Source organism: Panthera tigris, chromosome F2 (genome assembly GCF_018350195.1).
Source record: "Panthera tigris isolate Pti1 chromosome F2, P.tigris_Pti1_mat1.1, whole genome shotgun sequence".
NCBI classification, from domain to species: domain Eukaryota; kingdom Metazoa; phylum Chordata; class Mammalia; order Carnivora; family Felidae; genus Panthera; species Panthera tigris.
Window position 1 is genome coordinate 57,048,296 of NC_056676.1, and position 22,272 is coordinate 57,070,567.

General features: G+C 35.7%; 1 protein-coding gene across 3 annotated transcripts in view; it reads right to left on the reverse strand.

Annotated features, from left to right (window-relative positions):
• Positions 1–22,272, reverse strand: part of CSMD3 (CUB and Sushi multiple domains 3) — a 1,242,212-nt gene that overhangs the window by 651,690 nt on the left and 568,250 nt on the right. For all 3 annotated transcript variants that reach the window (XM_042973241.1, XM_042973240.1, XM_042973239.1), the window contains one exon: positions 12,440–12,564. In XM_042973241.1, coding sequence (XP_042829175.1) covers positions 12,440–12,564 — 125 coding nt within the window. The remainder of the gene's footprint in view (positions 1–12,439; positions 12,565–22,272) is intronic.

The window sequence follows — 22,272 nt, forward strand, 5'->3', positions numbered from 1 at the left end:
GCGAGTGTTCTGCAAGATAAGCAAACATTTCTAATAAATTTTAACTTGATAAACAAGCAATGCCTTGCAATACAAGTAGTACGAGATGCTGAAACTCACATGGTCACAACTGAGCCAATGGTTCTGGAAATTCGCTTCGAAATACAAGTGCTTTGCATTACAAGCATGTTTCTGGAATGAATTATGCTCACAAACAAAAAGGTTTTAAATGTAAAACAATGGTAAATGTAAACAATGGTAAATGAGAAGGTTTTCAGAAAGCATTCCCAATAGTCTTATAGAAAGCCACATTTGATCCTTGAGGAAGCAGATTTAAAAAACCAGTAAGATGCTTCTCATTTCTTTTGCTTTTTTGTTTTTTATATCTAAACATTTTGTTGGCTTTTCCTTTCCCCTTAGAATTTGGTGGAAATATCTAGATGTGAGATGTGTTAATGGTGCTTAAAATTAACAATATCATAATACCCTAAGTATTTATTTTCAGAATAAAATATAACTGCAGGTCCTGCTAAACATGAATGAATATTTATCCTTCAAAAGTTGAAGGAGAAGTTTACCCAAGGCCAAGAAAATGAACCATGAACTTTTGTTAGCTTTAAATAGGTTTAGAGCATCATGAAATCATCCAAGATGCCTTTTTTTTTTTAACTTGTGCAAGAACTAAGAAGAGTTTTGTAGCAAAACAGCACTCAGCAAGAAAGTCATAAATATTGACCTTAACTATAAAAAAGAAATGCGGAATTTGAAATAGTATTTTTTTAAATAAAATATCTAAAATAATAAGCCAGTAAAGCAAATGCTGCACGAATCGGATTATCAAAGACAACAAGGAAAAGAGGTGGAAAAGTAATGCATATGTTGAAACGTTGGCACTTATGACCAACTTTGAAAAGAATTCATGTTTCGTAAAGTCATAGTTATTTAATTTTCTTGTCAAAATGATTTCCATGCTACAAACCTACATTTGCCTTGTCTTGTTCCCTCAGAATAAATAAGGTAAAGCTCTCGGAAATAAATGGATGGCAGGAGTGCAAATGAAGTGCAGCTCATTCAGTTGTGACCCCATTTCATTTCTTCCCAAGAAACACTTATCTCAAAAGTAAATCGGTGCCATTTCCAGCTGGTAATACATGATAAGTATGAAAATGAGTCCATTTTTGACATTTAACATGCAAATTTATATAGCTCTCGTATCTGCATGTGTCCAGTAAGAAGAGGACGTTGTGAGCTGCTGCTCTGCCTTGGTGACCTGAATGCATCAGACTTCCACTTTGCCAGTCTGTAGAACAGGAATACGATATGTGTAACTAAATGTTCCAAGCAGCCTGCCAGTGAGTACATGAGTCCTCGGGAATGAGGGAGAGACTCTCTAAGGAAACAGAATATCATTTCAAGCTGTTTTCTGAATCCTCAATACAATTAAACTGACCAGTATATCTCAGAGGGGATACAGGAACTGAATTATCTCTCCTCCAGAGAGTATGATTTCATTGATGTGGGTTGGGACCCAGGCATAGGTTTTTATTTCAAAAGCTCTCAGGGTGATTGTAATGCACAGCCAGGGATGAGGACCACTGGCCTAAATGGAACCCTCAGGATATGATCCTGTTTCTCAGAGGCTGACTGCTTGGTGACTTCCCCCAGCTCTCTCTGCCTATCAATTTCACCTTCGGTTCCATCCTGCTTAATCACAGAACTGCTGGATTTCTTCTTCTCCTTAGATAACTTCACCCACTTTACAGAAAAAAAGAAAAATGAGGGAAGAGGAAGAGCACCATTTGAGAATGATGCCTTCTTTTGTTTCCCACCTGTACACTTATCTACGGCTTCACTGGTTCCTTCCTCATGGTCTCCTACCTGAGAGGAGGGTGTGTGTTAACTCCTCTCCAAGTTTAACGTTATCCCCTCTATTCTGAATCCCAGACCCTTCATATTGGGGAACTGTCTCTTCCAGTTGGCCCAGCTCTCACCAACGTCTTCAACCTCTCACACATGCCAGAGCAAGGTACTCATTACTTAAACTTCATACCTTTTTCTTTTCTCTTTTTTTTCCTTTTTTTCTTTTTTCTTGTAAAGTTTACTTATTTGAGAGAGAGAGAGAGAGAGAGAGAGAGAGAGAGAGAGAGAGAGAGAGAGAACTTAAGTGAGGGAGGGGCAGAGAGAGGGACAGAGAATCCCAAGCAGGCTCCAGACTGTCAGCACTGAGCTGAATGTGGGGCATGGAATCACGAACCACAAGATCATGACCTGAGCCGAATTGGATGCTTAACTGACTGAGCCACCCAGGTGCCCCTAAACCTCGTATATTTTAAAAACAACCTTCCCCAGATTGCATGCTCCTCTCCATGAACCTAGCTCTTGCCTTTGCCTCACAGCCAAGTTTCTGCTTTTCACTTTATGCCTCAATTTTCTCACCTCATTACTCTTCAACTATAGCCATGTGTCTTCCACATCAACGATTCCAACGAAAATGGTTTTTACCAAGATCACTGGTATCCTCTTGGTTGAATTCAATGAGGCTTTTTTTTTTTATTCCTCACACTGCAGAATTTAAAAATGTTGACCACACTTCCTTTATAAAATCTCTCCTCACTGTGGTGTCATAACACCATTCTCTCCTGTTATCCATCTCTGCTTCCAGCTGCTTCTTTTTTAGTCTCTTTCATGGACTCAACTTCCTCCTCCTATCCCTTATATATTGGTGTCACCTCCAATCTACTTCTTTTCTAATCCCTTCTCTGCATTTCTCTTATCACTGACTTAATTGAAAGTCAAACTGGACACCCTACCTTCAGTGTTACCTCTCTCCATTCATATTCCATTTTCTATAACATATTAGCTTGTTATCTTGTGCCTTTTCTCATGTGGTTTTATCTGGTGTACCGTTCATATCCACTACTGTTGCATTGGTCTTGTCTACTGTGTCTTCAAGGTCCAGCTCAGTGTCCTCCTCTTGTTGGAAGCCTTCTCTGTCAACTCCCAGAACACCTTTTATATAGCTGTAGTATCGAGTTAATGATAGATTATTGTAATGGTATATTAACTTTGGGATCTTCTCTTGCCCCCCACCATTAAGAATAAGTTCATTGTAAGTAGTGATTTTCAGTTAGTTATCTTTTTATCCCTTACCTACCCCAGTGTCTGACTGGCACATAATTATCACTAAATAAACAATTGTTCAACACATTAAATTAATAAATAATCCTTTTTAAAAAAATTAGAAGCAAAAATGCTTCCTCTTTAGGAATCCAAGATAAAACCCAATATTTACTTTGTCACTGGCATACAAGACACTTCACAAGATCTTATATAGCATATAAGATCCATGTGTCTAACCAATAGATCTCCATTTTTCCCACCATCAATAAATTTATGCCCTGCCATAATCCATCAGTGTCTTGCTCTCTTTCTAATATAGGTCTCTTTCACAACCCTGATACTTTATGTATAGTTTTCTTTGTCTTATATATTTTTCCATTCTTCAACTTGTAAATCTGTCTGTCTGCCTCTCCTTCTTAAGTCCCTATTCATTTTTTTATTAAATTTTCTGGACTCTTCTAGGCAGAGTGGTTGTTTTATGCTCACTGAGTTGAAAGCACTGTGTTCATTTGTCGGCAGTGTCTGTTACTGGGATGTATGGCAATGCACTCATTTCTACTGTGTTCTTCCCATAAAGTAGAGAACTGATCTTGAGACCAAGATAATTTCTAGTTCATCTTGTTTCTCCTTTTATCTAATAAATTTTAGGTAACAAATAAACTTTAGGTAGCAAATTTACCTAATAAATTTTACTTAACAAATATCAATGCTGCTAAAAATGAATGATTTCCCAAATTAGAAATATACAGTAATATTCAATTAAAAGAGAAAGTAAGTGAGATTTTCATGGTCTATGGAATTTTTTTCCCAAAGGTTAACATTCTCATTTCTCTCTTCTGTCCTACCTTTGTTTTGAATTATCTTTATGACATAAACGTTGTCTGTGCAACCATGCCTCTGTTGCTTTAGGGATGTTCTCTGGTTGTTTCATTTCGAATGTACTGTTTTCAACGAGATTGGAAATTCCTCGAGGATGTGATTTGTTCAGTTCTATTCTGTGTTTCTTATGTTGTGTCTAGCAGAGTGAGAAACATTCATTCATTCATTCATTCAAGTATTTGTGAAGATGTCAGCCAGGTGCCACGCCTGGCTAGTGATTGGAGATGCTGTTGCTATATACCTAGATGCAGAAAATCTTGTGTCAGACTAGCTAAGCAGCCGAACATAGTTTATACCTTAATATAAGGAAAGATCTGTCCAAATGTGATAAATTCTCCATATTCATATCAAGGATAAAATCCATGATTCTTTAAATTTCAAATACATTCAATTTAAATATCAAAAAATGTCCCCTTCTCATCAATCATGTGTCTATATATCTTGCCTATGCCTTTTGTTTCCTGTTTGTGTCTGTGTCTTTCCCGGGTCCTCACATTTTTCATTTCACCTTACATCTTTTACTTTGCATGGTACAATTCTCTTCTTTGAGTGCACAGAAAAAGTGTCAGACGTTCTAGTGATCCCTCTACGATCATTTTCTCTGCAAACTCTCCGGCACAGAAGTAGGTATCCTGCTATTTTAAGACAAAAGTGAGTTTGCACTATAGAAGATCTCAAGATGGAAGGCCCTCACTCCAACATCTTTACTTCGCCCATCTTTTAAGGTGATCAGAATTATCGGAAAGGGTATTAAGTCAGAATAGGTCTTCCAGTATAATAGCACATCCTGTCAACAAACACAGAAAATAAGGCTTTCTGCATTACAGGGGAATTTTGAGGAATGTCACAGATTTACTACAAACACACACAAAAAAGTCATTTCATTTTAACAATTCTTTGAAATTTCCTTTCAAACAAGTAGTTTCTCTTGCAAATTTTGTATTCCTGTGATGATTTCATTAGTTTTCAGTTTGTTCATGTTTTCATAAAGATAACACATTTCAGGTGTTTCCTTGGCTGTTCAGCTAAAACATCCATTGTTTATCAGGTTATTATTTTTATTTCCTTAGTCATTTGAGCTTTGTTCATCACACAGTCCATTTCATCCCCATTAATGTTCAGATCCTCAGGGCTTTAAAATTATATGTGCCAAAAATAAAAGAGTTGTTTCCTGTTTATTTTCTCTCCCAACTCACCAAAAATTGTTACTAGCTTTAATAATTAATATATTATTTTCCATTTGAAAACTCTCAAAACTATAATCGTGAGAAGATAACAGAATCAACAATCACATTACAATCAACTTTACTTTTCTAAGGATACATCATTGAAAATGAACATAGTAAGAAGCGTATGAATATAAATACTCCTTTAAGTTAATATGAAATTATATCTTTAATAGTAAATGAGGCATAAAAGATTCACAGAATCTAAACTACTTTGAAGCAGTTTGATGACTGATAATCACAGTTTTGGCACGAAGTAAAAGTAACACTGATCTATTTTTAAACTGCTACCTAAAACACAGTGCAATAAAGAATAGTACTCTTCCGTTAGCAATAGTTTATCATATAGTATCATTGTTGTCGCTGTTGTTGTAGCTGTTGTTGTTGTTGTTATTGCCCGCTTTGTGCCAGGAACTAAGACAGACACTAGACCACCAAAGGTAAAGGAAAACATTGCCATGGACTATTTGTACCCTCTCCGTATACTTTACATGTTGAATCCTGACCCCTAAAGTGATAATATTAGGAGGTGGAGACTTTGGGAGATGATTAAGTGGTAAAGGCACAGCCTTCAGGAATGGGATTAGTGATCTTATAAAACAGATTCCAGAGAGATCCCTCACCCTTTTCATCATGTGAAGTTACAGTCTGAAGGTTACAATAAGGAAGCTGGTACCCAGCAGACATCGTCCAGCACTTCAAAGTCTCTAGAACTGTGAAATAAATATTTGTAGTTTATAAGACATTCAGTTTATGGTATTTTGCTGTAGCTGCCCTAGAAGACCAAGACAAACATTTAACTAAGAATAATCTTAGCATAATGATAAGGTAGTGTCAGTTCATTGATTGTAACAGATGTACCACTCTGGGCCAAGTGGGAGCAGAGGATATAGGAGAACTCTGTACTTTCCACTCAAATTTGTTTTGAACCTAAAACTGCTCTAAAAACCAAAGCCTATTTTTAAAAATTGAAAAACTAACAATAACCTTACCATGTTCTAAAGTCTAGAAAGCACTAAATGTACTTACAAATTTTTAGAATTTACAACTGGAAGAAGTTCAGAGTAATCACCAACAAAGCAAATGGAAGCCCAGGAAACATGAAGCAAGATAAGCAAGGTCCTATACCCAGGAAAAGGCAGGGTGGAAATAGAAAGTTCTCACTGATAACTGTGGAGATCCCTCTCCACTACTATATACCAAAACAGGATCATTTATTTGCTAACTATTTGCATATTTTCCTAATAAGTTTGTGAGGTAGGCAAGATGTGCGGAATGTATTTCTGAACAATTGTTGGAAGGGCGCTATTGAAATGCAAAATTTCTAATTGTTCGAGTAGTTTTGAATTTTAAATTATATACATAAATGCATCGCTATCATCTGCAGCACATAATATGTAAATGACATCTTGTCATTAAAATATATTCATTGGCAGTAAAATTTATTTCCTTATCAAAATTATATAATACATTTCAAACTATTATTTTTAACGGAAAAAAGACCATCAAAAAAACATGAATGTATGATAAATACCCATATCTAAACCATCTGTCTATCTTCTTCACCATATGTCACTCTATTAATTGCTAATATCACCCTTATTATGCATCATCTCATCTGTAACATTATTCCATGAAACTAAGAAGGCATCAATAACAGCTACAGACAAACACCTGCTATATGTGTTTCTGGTTGATAAATTTCAGCAGGTTCTGGTTTGCTCTTGGGCAAAATTTTCTAATTGCTTTTGCATAACAGGAAGCCTTCTTCCAGGGCAACTTTCTGTGGTTAATATCAGCACATTACTATCTTTTAAAAATGTCTGTTATAATTAAGTCTCTCCACAATATTTATTCAAAATGCTTATTTAGCAACTATCATACGCACAAAAATATAGGCATAATGGTCACTGTGGTAAACATTGTGAAGAAGAACAAAACACGAGAAGGAGCCTAAAACATATGTGAAAGAATTTTGGAAACTGTAAGACCCCAAAGCCCTTAATAAATATTCATTAATTAGGGTTATAACCCTTAGGTTTGGCCAGTGATTATCTACCAAATAAACTGCAATACCCATTTTCACTTTGTATATGAACAAAGGAATAGAATCTCATTATAATCCTTCTAATTTTTTTTAAGTTTATTTATTTATTTTTAGAAAGAGTATGTGCACATGAGCAGGGGCGGCACAGAGAGAGAGGGAGAGAGAGAGAATCCCAAGCAGGCTCCAAACTGCCAGTGCAGAGCCCGACTTGGGGCTCAAACTCCCAAACAATGAGATCATGACCTGAGCTGAGATCAAGAGTCAGACACTCAACTGACTGAGCCACCCAAGCACCCCATTACGATCCTTCCCTCTAATCAAAGGTAATATATGGATAAACCATATAGATAACTGTCCTTTTTTTGGCAATAGTCAAAAGGAAATCCAATGAAAATCAAGTGCTTTAGACGTGCTGATTATTTTGTTCTTTCTGAGGTGGTTTTGGTTGAAGGATCAAGTCTATTGCCCATAAAATGGTGAGGAACCACTGCCAAAGAGAATAGAATTCAATGCTAAATTGTGTGGTAAAGATAGAAAATGTGAAGTAAGGTTAAAGAAGTGTGTGTGTGTGTGGGGGGGGGGTCATGGATAATTGAAATAGGAAAGAAGTTTTGGAGGAGGTGAAAGGTGATTTAAGACTTTGAAAGGTGAGCAGTGTATGGTTACTAGGTTTTCTTCCATTCAGGTCAAGTCACACATATATGAAAATTAGGACAGTGACTGTGTTCACTATTGAGATGCTGGGATAAATTGCTGGTGAGAGTTAATGAAACAACTGCATGGAGACAGCTCATGGATTGTTTTGGAAGTCAGATGAGATAACCATTAGGGGCAGTGCTCCACCCAGCACTTCCATCCATTAGTGTGTTTCAGCCCATATACTCGCTGTTTTAAATGGAGTACCTTATTCCATCCTCACACAAATTCTTTTCTTTATTAAGTTTATTTACTTATTTTGAGAGAGAGAGAGAGAGAGAGAGAGAGAGAGAGAGAATCCCAATCAGGCTCTGCGCCATCAGCACAGAGCCGGACTTGGAGTTCAAATTCACGAACCGTGAGACCATGACCTGAGCCAAACTCAAAAGTTAGATACTTAACTGACTGATCCACCCAGGCGCCCTGTCCTCACACAAATTCTTACCTCTAGATGGAGTAGATCCTGATGTATTGGAACTCTACTTCAAGATAAGAAATCTGATAATTAATGACGAGAGTATATTACTTAAGTAGAAGATCAAAGAAGATTTGAAGTCTCATCCCTGCGTTCATATTCTTGATTGTCTCATTTTACTGGCTCACAGTACGAAATTGAGAAATAAAATGGGGCCACTGAAAAGTAGTGGGACATAACAAATCTGAGATTTTGATGGGATTAGTGTGCTAGCACTGTGTATGGTAAGTTATAGTCCAAATGGAAAGATAGGAGTTACCTGCAGTATATATATATATATATATATATACTACAGAATGGTTTAGGGTGCTTCCAAAAACACTTAAAGGAGGAGTTATACAACCCCTCTAATTTGACCTCACTTCATATTCCTTCATATACCTAACCAAACTGGAATGCCCATCCTCCCCCATCTTGTTCCACAGATAAACCGATTCACTTTGTGATTTTGCTCATGACATACCCTCTATATTTGGAATGCTTTCCAACTTCCTATGTTGAAATTCAAAACAACTTCCAAGTCCTGCTCTTCTATCTTAAGGCCTGACGGTCTCCAAACATGGGAATAATCTTCCTCACCTGAATTCTGCAGAGAATTTGTACCTCTCTTGTAAACAACATACTCTACCATATATTTTTAGTTTTGCATTTCAATATAAAATAATTAAAACCATCACATACTGTGTATCCCACATATTTAATTTGGGATCCTTACTAATGTTCGTTAATGTTTGTGGAATCCGAAATAAATAAGTATATTAATCACTACTTATACAAATGATTGAATAATTAATTGAATAAAGGAATTAAAAGATGACTTTCTGATTTTACCCATTTCCAATACTCTTGTATTTCTTTTGCCTTCTTTTCTAATCTTTCCTTAGCCACATTTTACATTACTCTCATGAGTGGTTAATGCCCTTGTGCTTTGACTGGTTATTTGGACTGTCCAAATATTGTTTGAAAATTAGTCGACAGCTTTGTCTGATCTAGAAATATTAACTATCCTACATATTTCCTAGTTAACAAACTATCAATTTTCAAACAAATGGTGTTTATTTGAATATCATGAATATCTAAAATAAACATTCTATATATCAGTCAAGTGCATAAGTCTGATTATTTGCATAAACTCCAGTTTTTAGAAATCTACTGCATATCCAACAAAGAATAATTGTCTCCATAACTGTAAACTGGTAAATATCTCATACACATATCCCATTTAGGGAATAAAATTATTGTCTGAGTTGGTGTAAAATCCATTAATATTAATTTGTAAATTGCTCCTTTTCTTTTAATTCATAATTTGCTATTTGTGTGAACTTTCAGTCTCTTGAAAATCACCATTTCTTGATTGCTCAACCATGCAATACATAGACGGCAGCTATATTAATAACCCCTCAAAGGTGCAGTGCACTGATACTGCTATTTATGCTGCTGTCTGGAAAAAAGCATATTTATTCTGTCCAAGCACCCATGAGACATGAAAACTATTCTTTGTTCCGACTCACTGTGGATAGTCATTTTAAAACTTCAATTACTATTTCAGCATGTTCCTTCCATTACTGTTTCTAGCACCACAGCCAGTAATTTCTAATAGCCAAATGTACTTTATAAACCATACACACATATGCCTGCATGCAAGGAATGAAAAAAAGCTATGTATAAATGATTAGTATCTGCAGAAAAGATGTAAAATTTAGATGAAATAATATCACTATACGAATGTTGAACATGCACATTTATAGCTCCTGGCTCCTGCATCTTGGAATCAAAGAAAAATAATCACGCATTAATTTTCAACAAGTATTTCTTGAGATATAGGTCACTACAGAGCTGCTCTTTGTTCCATAGGGTTTGTGAAGAATAAAAGAATAATGTAACATTATTACTGCCTTTGAACAATTTACAATTGTAATAAATATGATTCATTCTTTTTATTGAAATGAGAGTCTTGAATGAAAAAAGATGGTTTATAGTCTTCATCTTACTTTACGTAGACCTTAAATTCAATGATCTGGCTGTAACTTCTCTTGTGTGAGATTTTGTTTCTGCATTACCATTATTCTTTTTTTTCTAAATCTACCCTCTATTTTTTCTATTCTTTATTGCCATCAGAAAGTTCACACATCTAATTTATGTAAAACTGAAGCAAGATACTTGGATCACACTCTTTGAAACCATGATTTTCACTACATTGTCCTTTATAACTATAATTTATCTTGAGTGGAGGACACCATAAAAAATCAACCTTATACAGTTTACTGTTCTAGTCATTGCCAGAACATTGATGAAAGTTATTCCCACAATGCCTATTATTCAGTGTCTACTTTATAAAAAACAATGCAAGGCATTTCAGACCTCAAAGCCAGGAAAAAGTTTGCTTTTTCTGTTTCATTGCTATGCTTGTATTTTATAGACAATGGTTTTTGTGTAAAATGGTCATTTTCCCCATTGTTTGGCAGCCACCATATTTAAGTCTTACATGTAAACCATTCTTAACAGTCGTCTACCCACTTGTATGTAAACTTTTGTTTAGGATCAGGAAACTATTTTGCCTTATTGTATCATCTCCGTTTAACTTTACTTTTAATGTTATCACACTATATGTCACTTTGAAAGCCTTTGCAAATGAGATAGGTTATGAATAATCATCTACCTATAACAGAAAAAATTTACTCAAATCTGTAAAACATCTAGATTCTCTCTTCTTCTTTGCCATTGCCATTGCCAAGTGAGTGGAATCTATTTGTTGCTTCCATTTTATCATTTTCTATTCCATCAATAAAGTTCTGAAATCTGGCTTTTCTCTCCATTCTATAAGTCTTAAGGACTTATAGACTTAAGGACTTAAGGAAAAATATTTTCCAAGTATTTGAGCTCGGGAAAGTGACTGTATCTCTTTAGGCCTTACCTTCTTCATTTCTAAAATGGAGATAATAATGTCTCCATTGGTTTGTTTTGAGGATTAAATAAGACATAGTATATATGGTGGTTAGCTCTATGCCCAGCACAAAGTGCCTACAAGTGGTGCCAATGATCACAATATTGCAGTAACTGTGGATAATTTTCCATAAAACTCCATTTTTCAGTTTCTTCGTACTTATTAACAGCATGAGGTTTTTCTGGTCTCATGGACTTGAACATCATCTTTGACTCTTTCTTGTTAATTTCTCCTTCCAAATCCAGCCAGTTGTCAAATACTTTTGTCTTTTTTCCTTTATGGTAGCTCTCAAATATGACCCTTCTCTATTCCCCTGATAACACCCTTATGACACCTGAGGGGAATGTACAGTGTGTTGACTCAGTGAAAATGTTCCCCGAGGGTGAAGAAAGCCTAATGAAATTTTGAGTACTAGGACACTGAAATATGCAGGGATGCAATTAGTAAAAAATAACAACAACAACAAAGGAGCAATCACGACTGCCAGTAGGATGAGGTGTTCACTTTCAAACACAGCTGAATAAATTTTAGTAAACAGGAGTGTATTTAATTCATATAGAAATATTTAATTTGAAGAAGGTGGTGGTAATAAATCTTATCTGCAGTTACTGGTAATATGGGAAGCCAGGGGGTCCGCATGGATTTGTCTTAGATTAAATTAACGAATCACAGAACTGTGTTCTATCTCCACCGACACCAGTATCGCTGCTTACTGGAGACAAATGCAATTAAAATGGCAAAGCATACAGACAGAGATAAAACTGTGGTTAAAAAATCAGGCCCTATCAATCTCTACACAAGGTAATTTCTTCTTAAAATAAAGCCAACAAAGTCATCAGTGTCTTATATTGCATATTACTCCAATTATTACATTGGGTACTCCTTGGGAACCTAACACAGTGCTTCACATATTAGAGGTTTTCAACAACTATTGCTAAATACATGAGTTAAGTACTTCCTTAAAGACTGCATTACACCTTAAAGATTTAATTGAAACTTATACTCGGTGGAATAAAGTTCAAACTATTAAAATGTTGTGAAGAGAGCATTTTGATTTAAAGATTTTTCTTTACCTTTACATACAGGGCGGTGATCACTCCAAGCAGCAAAGACTTCAGCTATCCTCTGACAAGTGATGCTCTTAGCCCCCTGTAGGACATAATCTTCATCACAAGAGAACTGCACGGTTGATCCAAGGCTAAAATTGAACAGAGGATAAGAAAAAAAAAAAAAAAAAAAAACAGGATTAGAAGCATGTAACAGTGATTCATCTCCACTTCTACTGGTAATATCCAATGGGTCAAAAATGTTCCATAGTGACAAAAAGTATCTTTCCAATGAGAAAACAAAATATGAAAATATAATTTGTACAAATATATAATAAAAGTTATAAACAGACGAACTTCTTGTAAGTCAATAACATGAAGATATTAGTAGGAACTACAGAAAGCTGTCATCAAATTTAATTATCGTGTTGTTAGTTGTAGAAACCAAGGTTAAGTAACTGAGTAATTTACTATTTTTTTTTATAAATTTTTTTAATGTTTATTTATTTCTGAGGCAGAGAGAGACAGAGCATGAGTGGGGGAGGGTCAGGGAGAGAGAGGAGACACAGAATCTGAAACAGGCTCCAGGCTTTGAGCTGGCAGCACAGAGCCCGACGCGGGGCCCAAACTCACAAACCGTGAGATCATGACCTGAGCCGAAGTCGGTCGCTCAACCGACTGAGCCACCCAGGCACCCCTATTTATGTATGTATGTATGTATGTATGTATGTATTTAGAGGGACAGAAGGCAAGGAGAGGAGGGGCAGAGAGAGAGAGGGACACACAGAATCTGATACAGGCTCCAGGGTCTGAACTGGCAGCACAGAGCCTGACGTGGGCTCAAGTTCATGAATCGTGAGATCATGACCTGCTCCGAAGTTGGACATTTAACCAACTGAGCCGCCCAGGCACCTCTATAACTGAGTAAAATTCCAATCCGAGGTGGTAACCATGAAGCAAAAAGTGGTCTTCCTAACTTGAATCTCAACCCTTGTATTCATACCACATTGTGGTACTTTTCTAGCAGGTATTTATATGTGCAGTTATTTGGACTGGTACTTGTATATCAATAAATAGACAAACAAGCAAACACATATTTAGGGCTGCAAAATTGTGTTTATTGCCCTTCATATAAAATTTACCCATCATTTATTATTTAACCTACTGCAATTTGGATTTTGCTTCTCTTTCCGCTGAAAGCGAAGTTACTAAAAGGATCATTTTTTAAAACCTTAATTTCTAAGGGTAATGGATGTTTGCTGGAATGAAATAAAAAAAGAAAAACTGACCATGCATTTTCTTTGTTAAAATCCCTGAACAGCAACTCACCACAAAAAATAAGTCCAATTTCCTTTACGTAGCATTAAAAAGTCTTCCAGCAAGAAGCGCAGCCAACTTCTCCACCCCATCCCTAACCCAGTGCCGCACATGAACGCTACCTCTAGCAGCTGGCTATCTGCACGTGCCATGCTGTATTGTGTCTGCACTGTCCTCCCTTCCCCCTCTTCCTGGAGGGCCTTGCCTGCACCCTCTCACCCAGCCTGTGTCTGAACAGCTCCTGTTCAGCAACCTCAGCTTGTCATAGAGGCAGCTTGCATGATCACATTTGTATTGTAAAAAGATATATCTGAAACAGCATAGAGGACAGTTTAAAAGGAACATGTATGCGAGTATAGGGGTTTATGAGAAAATAATTTAAGTGGTTTAGGCCAATGATCAGCAAACTATGTCCTGCAGGCCAAATTTGGTCCCCTGCCTATTTCTGTACAGCCCAACACATAAAAATCGCATTTACACTTTCAAACATTTGAAAAAAATCACAAAAATAACATTTTATGAAATGTAAAAATTGTACTCAATTCAGATTTTGATGTGTATAAATAAAGTTTTATTAGAGCACAGGGATACTTTCATTTACATATTGTCTATGGCTGTTTTCATGCTACAATGTCAGAGTTGAGTAGTTGCAATGGAGACACTTTAGCCTACAAACTATAAAATATTTCGTATCTGATGCCTTATAGAAAAAGCTGTCCAACCTCTGATTTAAGCTAAAAATGACAAAAAATCTGTACTAGAGATAGCATGACAAAGAATAAAGGTTTAGCACAGGGAAAAGTCTCTAGGCATTAGAATCTACTCTCCTCTGGAGGCATTTTCTTTTCTTTTCTCACCATTTCTATTTGAAAAGCTGGGGATGTGAACTGCTACAGTCACTGTGAAAAACAGTATGGAGGTTCCTCAAAAATTAAAAATGGAATTACCACATGACCCAATAATTCCACTGGGTATTTACCCAAAGGAAATAAAACCACTCCTTCAAAAAGATATATGCACTCCTATGATAATCACAACATAATTTATAATAGTTCAGATACAGAAGCAACCTGTGTGTCCATCCACAGACAAATAGATAAGGAAGATGTGTTATATATACAATGGAATATTACACAGCCACAAAAAGATGAGATTTTACTATTCGTAACAAGAGGGATAGACCTAGAGGGTATTACGTAAGTGAGATGAGTCAGACAAAGACAAATACCATATGATTTCACTAATATATGGAATATAAGAAAAATGAATAAACAAGCAAACTGCGGAATGAGACTTACAACTACAAAGAACAAACTAATGGATGCCAGAGGGCAGGGGAGTGGGAGATAGGGCATCCATTTTGGGAATGAATAAATTACAAAAATAAAAGTCACAGCATAAGAAATACAGTAGTGATCATTGTAATACTAATGCATGGTGACAGATGGGAGCTACACTTGTGGTAAGCACAACATAAAGTATAGAGAAGGTGTATCCCATGATGCACCTGAAACTAATGAAACATTGTCTACACTCAAATACATTTTTTTTTTTAATTTTTTTTTTTTTAATTTTTTTAATGTTTATTTATTTTTGAGACAGAGAGAGACAGAGCATGAACGGGGGAGGGTCAGAGAGAGGGAGACACAGAATCTGAAACAGGCTCCAGGCTCTGAGCTGTCAGCACAGAGCCCGACGCGGGGCTCGAACTCACAACTGCGATATCATGACCTGAGCCGAAGTCAGCCGCTTAACCGACTGAGCCACCCAGGCGCCCCTCAAATACATTTTTAAAGTGGTTCTTTTTAAATATGAATCGCACTTAGCAAAGTGTACAAAACAAAATATACAGCTCAGTGAATCATCACAAATTAAATACCCATACAACCAAGAAATAAATGATTAGGGTCTTCGTGAACTTCTTAATGGCCCCAAGATTTATTTAGACTACTCGATAGCCTGAGAAGCCTTACAAGTTTATCTAATAGCCAATTCTTCGCCCTTCCTTACTCTCACCTTCGTCAATAAAAACTATCCTTCTAGTTGAAGACTAAAAACCTGGGGAATCATTCTTGCCTCATCCCTCTCTTTTACGTTTCCCATCCACCTCATTGAGCAAATCCTGTTATCAACACTTTGAAAATCATGAACCTGATATTTCTTACCCCTACAGTGCCACCACCTTGACCTGAGCCATCATAATTTCTCATCTATTTTATTGCCAATAGTCCTTCTGCTGCTATGTTGCTGCTTTCCTGTTTCTGCTCTTGACTCCTTAAAATCTATCCTTAGTGTCCGCAGCAAGCTTTTTACAAGATTGCTCAAATTATGCCTTTCCTCTGTGTCAAATCTTCTAATGCTTCCGTATTTCACTGAGAGTGAAGGCAATGCCCTTATCATGGCCTATGTGATCTGTCCATGCTAATTTCCAAAACTCTTTTCCTATCACTTTCTTCCCCAATCTCTATTCCTTGGCTACACTGGCTTGAAAATATTAAAACACACACTTGTCTCCGGGTCTTTACCTTTGCCTTTGTGTTACTCTGGAAAAATGCTTGCTCCAGGAAGCCACAGGTGCCAAATTCTCACTTCCGTTTTTTCTAATACATGTAAAATTATCCATTAGGCTCTCTTTGACTATTATCTATAAAACAACTGTTCCTAATCCATCAGCTTCTTTCCTATGAATTCCTATATACTATCTGATACATTGTGTATTTGTCTACTTACTGCATTTCTCATCCCGCTGGAAAAACTCCAGGCACTCATCTATTTTGTTTTCCAACCTATAAGTCTACTATACAGGAAGTTATTAAGTGTGCGTGTGTGTGTGTGTGTGTGTGTGTGTGTGTGTGTATTTTTGAGAGAGACTGAATAAATGATATCTTTACTATTATCTAAATAATAGTATAATGGTAAATAATAGTATATATTTAGATAATAATAGTTATTATCTAAAAAGGCTTAATCCAAAGATACCATATTCTTATAATGGGACAAATTATTCTTGGGTAAGATATTCTCTGATGGTTAAACTGCTTATAATCCACTTGTACTCAACTCCTACCATGTGACACATTTGCTATGTTCCAGAAACAGTGAGAAAAGTAATGTGATTAGAGCAAAGCAAATGATGGATACTGGGGTATGAAATTAAGGAAGTGATTAGAGATTAGGGGCAGATCATTTATGAATTTGTAGGCCATAGTAAGGATTTCTACCTTTACTCTGAGAAAACTGGGCAGTTCTTGTAGGACTGGGAGGCAAAAGAATGACATTAGGGTCCGTTATGTTTTAAAATGGTCATAGTGGCTGCTAGGTGAAGAAAAAACTTCAGGGGAGCAAAGGTGGAAGCAAGGAGTTTGGTTTACAAACTACTGCAGTGATCCTTGCTCTCACAGAGATGATATGATGGTAACTGTACTGAGGAGATTCATGGTTAAAAAAAAAAAGGTCTTAGTATAGGGGCTGGTCCATAGAAGTAATTTTAATTACTATTTTCTCACTTAGTGATTAGTAATTCTGTCAAGATCACTATAGTCGTCACTGTATTTGTATTTGGTTACAATATTCTAGTTTACCAGATTCTTCTTGCTGAAAGAAAGACATTTCATCTTGTTTAAATAGCAAGTATTTTAGCTTGTTTCTTTTGATTATAGCAAACGACTACACTTAGCTTGGAGATAGGCACTTTGTAATAACAGACACGTAAGTGCTCTGCTACTTAACAAAGACGACCAGCAATTAGTCCCTAAAGTTTCTACCCACTCCTGTATGCACTCAATGATTAACAATTCCAGTGATTTTTTTTTCTCTGTTGAGTACAATGGGGGAGGTAGTTTAGACTATGGCCAATAGTTTAAGCCAAAGAATCAGAGAGAACTTTCAGGGACCCCTGGGGGAGTAAGTATGTTGATTGTCAGCCTCTTGGTTTCCATTCTGGTCATCATCCCAGGATCATGGGTTTGAGCCCCATGTTGGGCTCCACGCCGAGCACGAAGCCTGCTTGAGATTCTCTCTCTCTCCCTCTGCCCCCTTTCCCTACTCCCTGTCTCTCTCTAAAATATTTGAAAAAAAAAGTCAGAACTTTCAAATCCAACTCTTCTCTTTCCCAGTTCCTTGGCTTTAAGAAGGTAAAAATGTCTGAAAGCCTCAGCTTCCTCAGCTGTTGTGATCATGTAATGAAATACCATTTATAAAGTACACAGAGCGCCTAACACATATTGAGCACCCCAATCATGGAAATAACCGTGAAACTCAGTAATTTCTACCCCACTATTGAAAGAAAGACTCTACTGGGCATCTACAAATACCTCCATCTCGGATCACAGCTACACGTTAACATATTCTAGACCAAAAATATAAGAGGAAAAGAACATAGCGAGGGCGGAAATCAATGAAATAAGTAGTCTTTTCAGAGGAATCCAGGTTCCATAATATCTAAGAAATGGATATCTTGAACAAATGCACTGTGTTCTTATTTTATGAACTGCTTTAATATTTGAGTCAAACTTAAAAAAAAACAACTAAGTTTCATTAAAAATATGTATTTCTAGGAAAGTATTCAGTTATACAGAAGACAAGCTGTACAAACTGTACTTTCTGTCACCACTGAAGAGACATCTGTCTCGCCCAGCTAAATAAAACCTTTCACTGTAGTAGGATACTCAATCTGATAGAACATTCCAAAATAAAGGATTGAACACAGTTTTAATTTCAAAGTGTGGAGTCATCAAGCATATGATATGCAATCACATAGCTGGAAAAACAAGTGTTGGTCTTCACTGTGATTATATTGGCCCCTGTTGAAGTACTATCATCTTTTTTTTTAATTTTTAAATTTTTTATTTTTATTGTTTTTGAGATAGAGAGAGAGAGAGTGCATGTACAAGCAGGGGAGAGGGGCAGAGGAAGAGAAAGAGAATCTTAAGCGGCTCTATGCTGAGCACAGTCCAATATGGGGCTCAATCCCAGGACCCTGGGATGATGACCTGAGCTGAAATCAAAAGTCGGACACTCAACCAATTTAGCCACCTGGGCGCCCTTGCACTATCATCTTTTTAAAAATTATACCTATTATTGCAAAAACACACTATGATATCAGAGCTGTCAGTGAAAAAAGATGTTAATTTTTCAAAATATGTAACTTTTCCCCATTCTAATCTATCATCAAGATGACCTCAATCATATCTGTTTAATATCTTCAAAAATCAAATGATTCTCTAAATGTATTTAAATTAATAATTTCAAAAATGATTAACTGCACATTAGAAAATCTGAGGTTACTTTTACCAAAATGGATTTAGAGTAGGAAATTTTTACCATATGATTTTCTTTTCTCTTTTAGAATTATACAAGTGATTTATGATTGTTGTAGAATGTTTTGAAAATAAAGATTATGAAAATAAGTGAAAAAAACTTTAAGCTCTATACTGTTAATGTGTTTTTAATATAATTCCAAAACTCTTATTCTTTTCTTATTCACATTCATTCTCTTCTCCTTTCTTACTGTAAAAACAGAGCACTTGTATCTTTTTATGAAAGGGCTGTTTCTGCACCTGGTTTCGGATTCAATATGTCTCTCCTTTGTACCCTGGGTTATTCTCTCTCTCAAATATTCAACCTGTCATCTTAAGCTGGAAGCAAAAGTGATGGTATTAACCCACTTACTATAAAGTTTTATATATTTTTTTTCACAAAATTTATTCTAAGGTTATAATAAATTACCTTTTCAATTTTTTTTAAATCTAAAGTATATTGATAATTTTTTTTCAAATATAGTGAGATTTTTAACTCATCCCAAAACTTTCCTTCAAAAGAGAAAAGAACACCATGGTCTTTTTATATGTATTGTCATTTCACTGTCCCTACAAAATTAATGCTATTCCCTTCCAAAGATTGTATCAGCAGAACCCAATCTGTGCCAAATGCCACGAAGATTAAATTCAGCATTCATACACTCCTGATCTACTGCCTTTTTATAATTTAGTCTCCTGATCTACTGCCTTTTGTTGCACTCTTGGCTATGATCAGTTTGGATACTGACCTTGGGTACCTTGGCTTGTTCAGTGGTGCGAGGTTAAAAGTCACTCACTATCTCAATCAATACTGAAACCAAGTGCTACCCTCTCAGTGTCCCCAAACTTGGACTTCTGTATGCATTGACAGAATATCTAGAAGGTGATGTTGCTACCTGCCCCAACCTTCCAATACTTCATTTCACTTCAGTCTAAATTTTATCACTAGGAGTCAGTCTTTCGTATGGTTTTATTTAATATATGTATATACTTTCACGAAACAACACAGTTGCTTGAGAAATGGGGCAATTCCAATCAGGATAATATCCTGGAAAAAGAAACAAAATCCCAACAAAATAGTTTGGTCGGAAAGAAACAAAGGAACACTAGGTGAGCACATTAACGTGGGTTTTCATATGGGGACAGCTCTTCATGAGTTAAAAAAGCTAACTAAGCTAAAATAAAGCCATTAAAATGAGTTAGAACTTTACACCTTCAGAGAAAAGAATAATGATTATTATCATGGAGCCCTGTCCTTAACTTTCAAAGTTAATTCATCATCTCTTCAGAACTCTTCAAAATTGCCTCCTTGAAAATCCTTGCTATTGCACCTAATAAGATTTCAAAATTTCAAAATTTCAAAATTCAGTGCAATTATGAAAAAAATAACAACTAAAAATCTTATTTTTATACTGATACTGTTTCTTTTCTTTTCTTGTTCCTGGCGTGTATGAGATAAATCCTTGCCACTGTGTGCTTGTTTGTTTTGAATTGTCTTTGTTTTTTTACATCTTCTATTCAACATTCACCAGATCAGGTTTTGTTTCTTGATTGAATATGACTTTTTGATAGAGGTTTAATCCTGTATAGGCACAGTGTTTGTACATTATAAGTGAAGTATCGTACAGATCCAAAACTGAGTTATAAACAGAAAGGCTCAAGGTAGGATAATGATATTCTTTGATAGAAAAAAAAAAAAGAAAAGAAATTAGTAAACAGTGTTTTTGAAGGTTAGTAGCAAAAAGGTTTAGAAAGCAAAATATTCAGAAAAATCACAAAAATCAGTGACAAAATAAAATTTATTTAAAAATATGAACACAAACTTGTGTACTGTGTTAAAAATGTTTTATGAGACTAAGTTAAAATTATGAAAATAATAAACTTTGCGAATAGTATTAATTGAAAAGCTATAATGGGTGTGGCACAAATTTTATTGCTATAACAATACAAAAGAATACAAAAGAAACATAAAGGAAAGTGGTTGATGCATTTAGAAATTAGAATCTGATTATATAATCCCTGACAATGAAAAATGAAATCAGTGGCAAAAGTAAGGTCTAAAAAACTTTAATGCTGTGGTGTTAAGTTGGTAAGTTTCCTAATGGCTTCCACCACATGCTGTTTTGTAATTCACATGAAAACATATCCATGAAATGTGCCTCAGAGAGGCATCGTCATAAAATAAGGCAAAGTTAACATCATAATTCTGGCACTGTAGCTCTAACTGTACCTGTTGCTTTTCTACTTCTCTCCCCACATCCGTGCACTCATATTAGCTGGGAACTAAGTAATGCAATGAAGATGATCTTTTTTGAATAATTTTTCAGAGCTTACGTTATCAAACTTTGATATATAAATATATATATTTGTGTGTATATATATATCTATATATATGTAAGTGTGTATATACATATATATGTATATGTGTATATATATGCATGTGTGTGTGTGTATTTTAGTATTGGTAACCAACTCATTGCAAAATGCCCCCCAAAGGATTATGTATGACCTTCTGTTTAAGAACAGTTGTGTTAGAGAAATAACATTATTTGTCTAATTTTTCAGAGGTTATGTTATCAAACTTTGATAACATATATCAAAATACAGAGGTATATGACATATATATAAAGTATCTAACATATGTGTGTGTGTGTATATATGTATACATATATATACATATATGTACATACATACATATATGTATATATATATGGTGCCAATTCATTACAAACCTCCCTGCCAAAGGACGATGTATGACCCTCTGTTTAAGAATAGTTGTCCTAGGGGCGCCTGGGTTGCTCAGTTAAGCATCTGACTTCATTAGGCTCAGGTCATGATCTCACAGCTCATGAGTTCATGTCCCGTCTTGGGCTCTTGATAATAAATAAATAAACATTAAAAAAATTTAAAAAAAAAAGAATAGTTGTGATAGAGGAATAAACTGACGGAAGTGGAGGTTTAAATAAAAGAAAATCTATCTCAGAGTAAGAACACATTTCAGAGGCATAGATAAATTAAAATTGGAATACATGATGTTTTAAACTATCCAAGGTGATCAAGTTTTTGTATTTTTTAAAATCTTAGAACATTTTTAATGTTTTTATTTATTTATTTTTGAAGGAGAGAGAGAGACAGAGCATGAGCAGGGGAGGAGCAGAGAGAGAGGGAGACACAGAATTCAAAGCAGGCTCCAGGCTTTAAGCTGTCATGATGTGGGGCTGGAACCCATAAACTGTGAGATCATGA